Consider the following 10,264-nt stretch of genomic DNA (forward strand, 5'->3'; position numbering starts at 1 on the left):
TTATATGACTGAGATTGGAAGTTGTCAATGACCCAGCTGTAACTAGAACTTTGTTTCACAAAGACTGGAACCACCAACACCTGAATCCAAGACACCATTGCCTCCAGAATACTGCAATGCCTTCCAGCTGGATTTCCTGAATTCACTTCTGCACCAAAAGCCTGACTGATCTTTCAACACACAGATCAAATACTGTCACTCTCTGCTTTCCAACACAACTATAAAAAATATTGCACCTTCCTGACCACGACTTGTAAGCCCCTACATGATCTGGCTCCTGTGTGTCTCTCTCTCATCTGCTCTTCATCCGCCACCCCCACCCTCGCTCTCATGACCCCACCACAACTTCCTTTTCTCAAACCCTCCAAGCCCATTCCCACCTCAGGGCCTGTGCATGAGTTATTCCCTCTCCTACAATGCCTTCTCCCTAATTTTCTGATCGCTGGTTCCTTCCTACCTTTCATGCCTACATGTCACCTCTGAAAGGCTTCCCTGATGACTTCATCCAAAGGAGTCCCCCACCCAGTCCCTCTCCCTCACCTCTCTGCTTTATTTTCTGATTCATGCTTATCAGTAGAAATTTTCTTATTCATCTGTTTTGTGGTTGGTGGTGGCGTTTGTCACCCACACATCTACCACACTAAAGCAGGGACTATGGATTCCCAGCACTTAGAACAATACCGAAAACCGAGAAGGTCCTCCTAAGAACAGGGGGAAGGCGTCCAAGCAAACAATGAGAAAACGGAAGACGGACTTAATTTAACTTACCACTGTATAACAACAAAAGGGTGAATAGAATTGTCATAAATTATTAGTAAGCACATGAAGGGTGACAGTCAGCCACAACAATATTAAATATTTAAATAAAAATACCCCAATTACACTACCAGTTAACTTGAGTTATTATTGATTATGAATAATAAGTGGGTGAACACATACGCCATACGTTATGCAAGAGGCTTTCCCTGTATTTATTTCCTCTTTTAATTCCACACATATGCCATACGTTATACAAAGGGCTTTCCCTTTTTTTTGGAGATGGAATCTCGCTCTTGTCGCCCAGGCTGGAGTGCAATGGCACGATCTCAGCTCACCGCAACCTCTGCCTCCCGGGTTCAAGAGATTCTCCTGCATCAGTCTCCTGAGTAGCTAGGATTACAGGCGCCCGGCACCGTGCCCAGCAAATTTTTTTTTTTTTTTTTTTTTTTTTTTTTAGTAGAAACGGGGTTTCACCATGTTGGCCAGGCTGGTCTCAAACTCCTAACCTCAGGTGATCCACACGCCTCGGCCTCCCAAAGTGCTGGGATTACAGGCGTGAGCCACCAAACCCGGCCTCCGACACTTGTTGGTTAGGAAGGAACTAGAAGGCACCATCTGGATAGAGGAGGAACCAGGGACGGGACAGGACCACAGAACAGAAGCCTTCTGTGAAGCCTGGTCCCAGCTCTTCACCTCTGGACCTTGGACAACTCATTTCACTTCCAAAAGCCTCCTCCATGCTGCTCATCTGCAGTGGAAACTGCCTTCCTGTGCATCTCCAGGCTTGGGAAGAGTCAAATGAGAACAAATGCAGAAGTGCCCTGCAGAGCTCATGAAAATAACATCTGATTTTTTCACTTAAAGCCTACATAATGGGTAAGCCAGTGATGACACGCCAGAAATAACATAAATGAGAGGAAAGAGGGAAAGCAAAGCAAGAACACTCAGGTCCGGGAGCTAGAAGACGACAGTCTGGGTGAAAAGAGAGGCAGTGACACAGGCATGGGGACACAGACGGGAGGGCCCCTCTCGGTTCCTCACATCAAGGGGAATGCACAAAGGAGCTGAAGCAGGAGCTGTCACTCGCCAATCCCATGGATAAAGGATGGAGACACCCCAGCCTCAGCACAACACATAGATTTGTGCCAAATGTTGAGACCTGCCATGGTTATTCAATATTCCTGAAATGACATTTGGTGTCATTTCCCATCAACAATAAAATCTCCACCAAAAGTCAGCTAAGTGTGGTAAACGCCATGTGGTCACCAACTATAGGATGGTGTGACTAGCCAAAAGCCCATCTCATCCTCCCAGGTCCTACTGAGGATCCTGAGAACAAACTTCAACCACAGTGACCACTGACCACCCCACAACTCCCTTCTTGCTACTTGTATTAAAGATATTTTTAGGCCGGGCGCGGTGGCTCAAGCCTGTAATCCCAGCACTTTGGGAGGCCAAGACGGGCGGATCACGAGGTCAGGAGATCAAGACCATCCTGGCTAACCTGGTGAAACCCCGTCTCTACTAAAAAATACAAAAAACTAGCCGGGCGAGGTGGCGGGCACCTGTAGTCTTAGCTACTCGGGAGGCTGAGGCAGGAGAATGGCATAAACCCAGGAGGCGCAGCTTGCAGTGAGCTGAGATCCAGCCACTGCACTCCAGCCTGGGCGACACAGCAAGACTCCGTCTCAAAAAAAAAAAAAGATTTTTTTAAAGGGGGGGCAGGCGGCAATCTGAGCATGGTGGCTCCCACCTGTAATTCCAACACTTTGGGAGACCGAGCAGGGAGGATCACTGCAGACCAGGAGTTCCAGAGATCAGCCTGGGCAATACCACAAGACCCAGCTCTACAAAGATTTTTTTTTTAATTAGCCAGGTGTAGTGGCATGTGCCTGTGGTCCCAGCTACTTGGGAGGTTGACACAGGATGATCACTCAAGCCTCAAGCCCTGGAGATTGAGGCCACAATGAGCTATGACCGTGCCACCGCATTCTAGCCTGGGCAACAGAGCAAGACTCTGCCCTTATTTTCTTTTTTTTTTCAAGACGGAGTCTGGTTCTGTGGCCCAGGCTGGAATGCAGTAGTGCGATCTCGGCTCACTGCAAGCTCCGCCTCCCGCGTTCACGCCATTCTCCTGCCTCAGCCTCCCAAGTAGCTGGGACTACAGGCGCCCGCCACCATGCCTGGCTAGTTTTTTGTATTTTTTAGTAGAGATGGGGGTTTCACCACGTTAGCCAGGATGGTCTCGATCTCCTGACGTCGTGATCTGCTTGCCTCGGCCTCCCAAAGTGCTGGGATTACAGGCGTGAGCCACTGCACCCGGCCCTTTTTTTTTCTTCTTCTTCTTCTTTTAAGGTTGTTATAAGAACTCTTCAAGGAATAAGGAAGAAATCTCAAGGGAAATGTCTCCTTTATTTTACTAAGAATTGCCTGCTGCTGTTGCTAGGTGGTGCTTGTAAATATAAGCACACACGGTAAGACTGGTTTTTTGCCTTAATTAGTGGCCAAGTCAAGCATCCTCAAATTAAGTGTCATCATTCCAGAATGTAAATGAAACAGCTGGAGTACATACTAGACCAGATAGCCCAATACTACAGTAGCAGGACTCCAGCAAAGTTTGAAAACACGTCTGCAGCTACATGCTAGAACAGTGCTTCTCTAACTGTGATGGGTGCATGAATTGCCAGGGGATCTTATTAAAATGCAGATTCTGATTCACCAGGCCCAAGCTTCTGCATCTCTAACAAGCTCCCAGGTGATACTGAAGTTGCTGGTCACAGACCAGGTGCCAGACAGGGGCCAACAGTTGACAGCAAAAACCATCCTATGCCATCCTCACTGCAAGCCCAGGTACAATTTTTTAGAAGTGAGGAAATATGGCTCAAACTAATTTACCCAAGGAAAGTTCATGATATTTGCAAGAGGTATTTATCACTCCAGTAATCAAGAACCTTCCTGATCAGCTGCAAGTTCTGCCCTGGATCCTCTGACCAGCTGGCAAACGGCGGAGAAATCTCTTTGACACTGACAGGTGCCCCTGGATGATAAGAATGCACCTTATGAAAGACTTGACTGCTCAGAGAGAACAGTTTGTGTCCTGGAGCTATAGGAAAAAGGAAGAGAGGAAGCAATAAAAACAAGGAGTAGAAATTTATGGAGAGCTTACATAAGATCACACAGTCAAAAGCAGAACTGGGACACAAACTGAGTCCGGCTCCAGAACCCATGCTCTGAACCACTCAGCTCCACCACCTGGTACAAGTAATCAAAGTGACAAAGTGATGGAGTTCGGGAGAGCCCCAGAGAGACCACCACTAATAATTAGGGGACCCTAAGCAAATTCTCTCTCTCTGCTTCAGTTTCTTTAATATGGGCTGGAAATTATTCATACACCTCACTGGGTTTTCTAAGGATGAAATGAAAGAGGCCGGACAGGGACAGTGCCTCACATTTGTAATCCCAGCACTCTGAGAGGCCGAGGTGGGAGGATCACTTGAGCTCAGGACAAGATCAGCCTGGGCAACAGAGTGAGACCCCATCCAGCATTAAAAAATAATAATAATAAGTAAAGAATTTTTATAATAAGGGAGCCTAAATAAAGCACTTAGAACAGCATCTGCCAAGATAATAAATGCATCAATCAATGTTTTTCTGTTATTAAGAGAATTTTATCACTGGAGTGCAGGAGAGAGAATGGAACCAAGGAGAGGGTGGAATGAAGAGCTTTTCTGAACTATGGCCAAATGGTAGACCTACAGCTGCTAAAAGAAAAAGGCCTCCCTTTCCCAGGGACCACAGAGGCTAAAAGAAAAGGTATAACCTAAACTGGAATCAAGGTAACAAAAAGAACTGCCTCTGTCTGGACGACGGCAAGAAGGGCCTAACCGTGCAAGGTAGTACATTGCAGTTGACCTATGATGTATCAGATCGCTATAGTTAACTTGGAAATTCCGGCCTTTCCACGACCAAATAGTGAAGCACCTTAAGATTGCTATGCATCATAAACAAATAGACATGACAGGGAAAGAGCAGGGCCGGAGGCCTACACCTTCAGCAAGCAAGCCCCCTTTTCTCTTGTTGGTGATGGGGACTGCTACCAAAACTAGCAGCACCAGAAGCTGGCCAGAGAGCCTTCTCTCCTGGAACCAAAGCTGGGTTTTATAGATGTGCTGACTCAACCACACAATTTTATTATTATTATTACTATTATTATTTTTTTATTTTTATTATTATTATTTATTTTTTTTTTGAGACGGAGTCTCGCTCTGTCGCCCAGGCTGGAGTGCAGTGGCGCGATCTCACCTCACTGCAAGCTCAGCCTCCCGGGTTCACGCCATTCTCCTGCCTCAGCCTCCCGAGTAGCTGGGACTACAGGCGACCTCCACCACACCCAGCTACTTTTTTTGTACTTTTTAGTAGAGATGGGGTTTCACCGTGTTAGCCAGAATGGCCTCGATATCCTGACCTCATGATCCGCCCGCCTCGGCCTCCCAAAGTGCTGGGACTACAGGCGTGAGCCACCGCGCCCGGCCAACTACACAATCATTGAGAGCCTACCCACTCTAGGCTGATCAATGGCCAAGGCTAGGACAGTTCTGCTGGGACAGCCAGTCCCACTTCTTCCTCGTCAAAGGCACTCCCCAGTGGCCTTAAAGCAGAAACGTGACTTGTGTGTGGTAGCTGCATTCGACAATGAAATTTCTCATATTTAAATCAAGCTTAGAGAAAAGGACCTCATGTAAGTTCAGATTTTGACCTAAGAAGATTGAACAGGAATGAAGACATAACGCTATTTCTAAAACACGGCTGGATATAAGCAGGGAATGTGGCACATGTCTACTCTGAGAACTGAGCTATGAAAATCAGTGCATGTAAATCCCTGTTGCCTGCCTACCAATATCTATTCTCCCCTTTTTCCTCTCTGACCAAACTCCAAGTTTTTTTTCAGGGTCACAATGTACCAAACTTAAAAAAAAAAGAAAGGAAAGAAAAAGAAAGAGGAGCAAAGGGAAGGAAGGAAGGAAGGAAGGAAGGAAGGAAGGAAGGAAGGAAGGAAGGAAGGAAGGAAGGAAGGAAGGAAGGAAGGAAGGAAGGAAGGAAGGAAGGAAGGAAGGAAGGAAGGAAGGAAGGAAGGAAGGAAGGAAGGAAGGAAGGAAGGAAGGAAGGAAGGAAGGAAGGAAGGAAGGAAGGAAGGAAGGAAGGAAGGAAGGAAGGAAGGAAGGAAGGAAGGAAGGAAGGAAGGAAGGAAGGAAGGAAGGAAGGAAGGAAGGAAGGAAGGAAGGAAGGAAGGAAGGAGAAAGAGAAAGAAGAAAACAAACAAAAGAAGGAAAAAGAAAAATTACAGTGACCAGCCTTCCCTGCTGCATGAGGTGGCCATGTCACATTTCTGGCACCTGAGATGTGAGCCAGAGGTCACTTGATAGTTTTTCAAAGAACTCTTTAAAGGGGAATACTTGGTTGCTATCTGTCTTCTGTCTTCCATGAGTCTCCCTTCTGCCTGGAATAGGAAGACAATCATGCAGGAGCCGCCACCTTGCACTGAAGCACTAAGTATGAAAATGAACACTATGTGCCAGGCCATACCCTAAGCCATGTGCTACAAATGGCTGAACAAGATGGCAGCGCCATGGAACCCCCTGCATGTTGTAAAAGATCATTTGCTTTGCAAAGGCGTTTACTGAATTGACTGGCAAGGTGCCATGAACTAGGAATAAATTTGATTTACAAATAACTTTCTGACATGAACTAAAGACAGAGAATAACACAGACATATACTGGATGAGTCTCCTCCACTAACATATGCTATTCAGACCGAATCCTGAAGATCTATTCATAAATGTAAAGATTCTCGGTGTGGTCTAGGTGTGGCCTTGGGAAGAAACTCATGAGAAAATGGAGTGAAGTGAAGCCAAACCACCTGCTCTGCTGGGTGACATCGGTCAATCACTCTGTGACTCAGTTTCCTCAACTGCAAAATGGAAATAACTGTTTCTACCTCAAAGGTGGTTGTGCCTATTAAATGAGCTGATATTTGTACAATGCTTAGACATGTGCCTGACACACTGCTTAATAATTACTGAGGATCCACTAACATTATGGTAAAATTGGTGACAGTGTAGTTAAACACTAATAATAAAAGCCAGACAGATTAATTCATTCTGTAGACAAAACTTATTTCCGAAGGCACACATCTGTCAAACAACAAGGACATGAGATCCAGCTGTCAACTGTGGCCAGGTTTAGACAGTTTTAAATCTAAGGCCTTCAATGGTTCTCATAATCGCCCTACCCAGATTCATGCAATACCAAGAGTCACAAAGTCTACATGAAGGGCTGCTTATCAGTAGCATGTATTTATAAAATAAAGGTTGGGTAAAGAGATTAGCAAAGAGCACTAAAAATAGTCCTATAAGCAAACAAGCTTTTGTAAGTCGACAGTTCATTAAAAAGTCAATACTTGAGCATCATTATTATGAGAAATATTCAAGTAATGGCTCATGCAACTTGGAAGATTGCAGCCTCTTATCATCTTAGCCATCTTTTTTAGATTGGAACACAGAAAGTATCCAGATCTTTCTACAAGGCTGTATTTCAGAGTCCAAAAGGGCACAGGCAAATGTGTAATGTAGCCAAGTGCCAACCACAGGTATGTAACCTAGTAAGTATCGTAGGTATTGAGCCAGCCATAGATATTCTTTCAGGTCAGGAGAAAACTTTTACCAGATGAAAGTAATCTCAACTAACTCATAACATCAAGGCAACTGGATAACAAAAACATGCTTTAATCTACTCTCCCTTTTAAATACTCAACAAACATAACAGGATGTGATTTTACACTTCTCCTTTTCCAATCCCAAGAGGGACAAAAAAAAAAAAAAAGACAAAGTCTTGAGGGTGTGAAGATCTCACTCCATCATCTTCCTGTGTGCCTGTTACCATTTTCCTGGTTGTACATTATCAGCTAAGCTGGCAGAGGCTCAGAAAAGCCAGGGTGGTAAGATGTAACCCTTTCTTTCCTCTACAGCAGAACTGTCCAACAGAAATATTGCGGAAGCCACAAATATGAGCCACGTGTAATTTTAGATTTTCTAGGAAACATATGTAAGAAGGTAAAAATAAACAGGTGAAGTTTATTTTAGTAATATATTTTATTTAACCTATCAAAATACTATCATTTCCACATATAATAAAAAGTATTAAGATATTTCATGTTCTTTTTTTCATACCAAGTCTTCAATGCCATGTGTATTTTAGACTCACAGCACATTGCAATTCTAACCAGCCACATTTCAAGGGCTGGAGAGCCACAAGTGGTACTGGTTACTAAGTTGGACAGAGCGGCTCTAGAAGTCAATAGTAGCTGAAATTTGCAGTGTCTCAAGTTGATTTTATGAGGGACATACAGATAAAATAGATATCAACTCAGTTTCAGCAAGTTGCCAGCCTAGGGAATTTGGTAGCATCTTAAATGAAGGAACACACCTCATTTCAAACTAGTGTGGGCATGGATGGCTTTTAAGCTAATGCTTCCTACCAAGTACTGGCAATGCCACTTACTCTTTACCCAGGGAAACCTAGTCACCAATGCAAAAGCATGTGTTGTTTTTAGCTTCATTTTACATAGGAGTCCAGGAAATTCTGCTCACTTGACAAACCCGTTCTCAAGGAATTCTCCCAGAGGAGCAGGAAATGGTCAGACATACCCGCTGACACACCCCACACACCTCGGACATCCTATTCCACGTGGTCTATGTGTAAGTCACAGGCATGAGAAATGAGATGTAGCAGCGATCAGCTTTCATTATGCTGCAGCTATGGGTGGGACGGTTTGAAAGCTGACCTGGTCTTACCAGTATTACCTACCTCGCAGGCTTACTGTGATGACCAAGGGCAGTAACAGAGAGAGCTCTTAGCAAACTGTAAAGCGCTATAAAATTCTACTTATTACTGAGAAAGAACAGCATTCCTCACCTGGAAGAGCAGATAGAAAAACAAATACTACCTCGAAACAGAGATGTCGTTGGGGATGGGGGGAAACCATGAAAATACAGATTGTTCTTGGTGGACTTTGTTCTCTTGCAAGTACAGAAAAAGGTTGAGTAAACTCTAGTACCTTTCCCTCGAAATCGTGGGAGACACTGAAAAGTAAGCGAGCCAGCTAGAAGGACAAGCTTCTACCTCTGCTCATTCCCCCCACCCCACCCTCCCCCCACCGCCTCAGTCCCACTGCCTTCCTCATCCCAAATACTGTATGAATCAAGACAGTGATTCCAAACAATTAGATTTCTCCTTCCCAGGGCTTCCCTGTGGCCTGAAAATGCAGCGCCACCGGGGATACTGGCGCCTCCCGCAGCAAAAGTCACCGCCTCCCCGGGAGTCCTGGCTGGAGGTTTCTCTCCGGCGCAAATGCCACGGTGTTGGCTCTTGCGCGGCCCTCTCGCCTTCTCCAACAAAAACAGACAGGCTTGGCGACCCGCCGGAGTCTCCCTCTACCTGTCCGACCGCCCCGTCACGCCTGCGGACGGCTCTGGGCAGGCGGCATGGACGAGGTCCGGCAGGAGTCACCCACACAAAGGCGCCTTGTGCCTCTGCGCTCGGGTCCCCGAGTCGCCCGGCACCGCACCCGGGCCAGGCAGGGAGAGCGCCCCCCGGACCGAGTGCCGAGTCCCGAGATCGACATCACCAGACCTCAACCTCCACAGAAAGGCCACCCCTACTCCCTGGTTTAAGGATGGGGCTCCCCTCGGCTTGCCACAATCCGCACCCCGGAAAGGAAGAGCTCGGAGCAGGTATGAGAGATACGGGCGCACAGGCCACTCGGCAGAAGTTTGCATTGTCACCGGGCTGTGCCCTCACCGCTTCTCGCCGGGAGGAAGGGCCAAGCACCCCCTTCCCCAGTTCCCCGCCCAACCATCCCCGAGGCTGGAGGACTCCGGATACTCCCCCCGCAAGGCCCGCGCACCTCTAGTCCAGTCCACCACTTGTTTGGGGCTCCACTTGGTCACGGGTTCCATGGTAAACGGCTTCGCCTCTCGCTGGGTTGGAGAGTAGGAGATAAAGTGTTGCTGCCTGTGCTCCGGTGCCCCTTCCCGGGAGGGCGCGCCCGCGGCTGCTCCCTGCGCCCAAGCGACTTCGTCAAGGCTGCATGGCCGCGGTCAGCGGGTCGTCCCAGCGCAGCTCCGCCAGGGGAGCCTGGCCCTCTCCCTCCAGCTGCCACAGTCCAGCTGCAGCTCCTCCTTCCCCCGCCGCCGCCGGGATCCCGGGCACAGCTGCTGCTCCTGGGCGACGGCAGCTGCAGGCACGCCGGGCTGCGACCCCAGACCCCTGGCCTCGGCTCGGCACGGGAGCCTCCCGGCCCGTGACCACTTCCTTAGTTCTCCTGAGGCGCGATCGTCTCTCCCTCGGCCCGTCTTCTCGCCGGCTGGTTCCCCGGGGTCCCCGCTCCGCGTGCGCTGGCGTCCCCGAGCCTTCCCGGCGCAGGTCCCACCTCCTGCGCCGCCCTCCC

General features: G+C 47.7%; 1 protein-coding gene across 2 annotated transcripts in view; it reads right to left on the minus strand.

Annotated features, from left to right (window-relative positions):
* CNKSR3 (CNKSR family member 3) overlaps positions 1-9,893 on the minus strand; it is a 106,150-nt gene extending 96,257 nt beyond the window's left edge. The window contains exon 1 of one of the 2 annotated variants that reach the window (XM_010357553.2): positions 9,722-9,893. In XM_010357553.2, coding sequence (XP_010355855.1) covers positions 9,722-9,773 — 52 coding nt within the window. In that variant the 5' untranslated portion in view covers positions 9,774-9,893. Of the gene's footprint in view, positions 1-9,523; positions 9,594-9,721 lie in introns of those variants that run through there. The other variant, XM_030928339.1, reaches the window with a different exon arrangement.
* Positions 9,894-10,264: the final 371 nt, after the last annotated feature.

Source organism: Rhinopithecus roxellana, chromosome 4, assembly GCF_007565055.1.
Source record: "Rhinopithecus roxellana isolate Shanxi Qingling chromosome 4, ASM756505v1, whole genome shotgun sequence".
In the NCBI taxonomy this organism is placed as follows: domain Eukaryota; kingdom Metazoa; phylum Chordata; class Mammalia; order Primates; family Cercopithecidae; genus Rhinopithecus; species Rhinopithecus roxellana.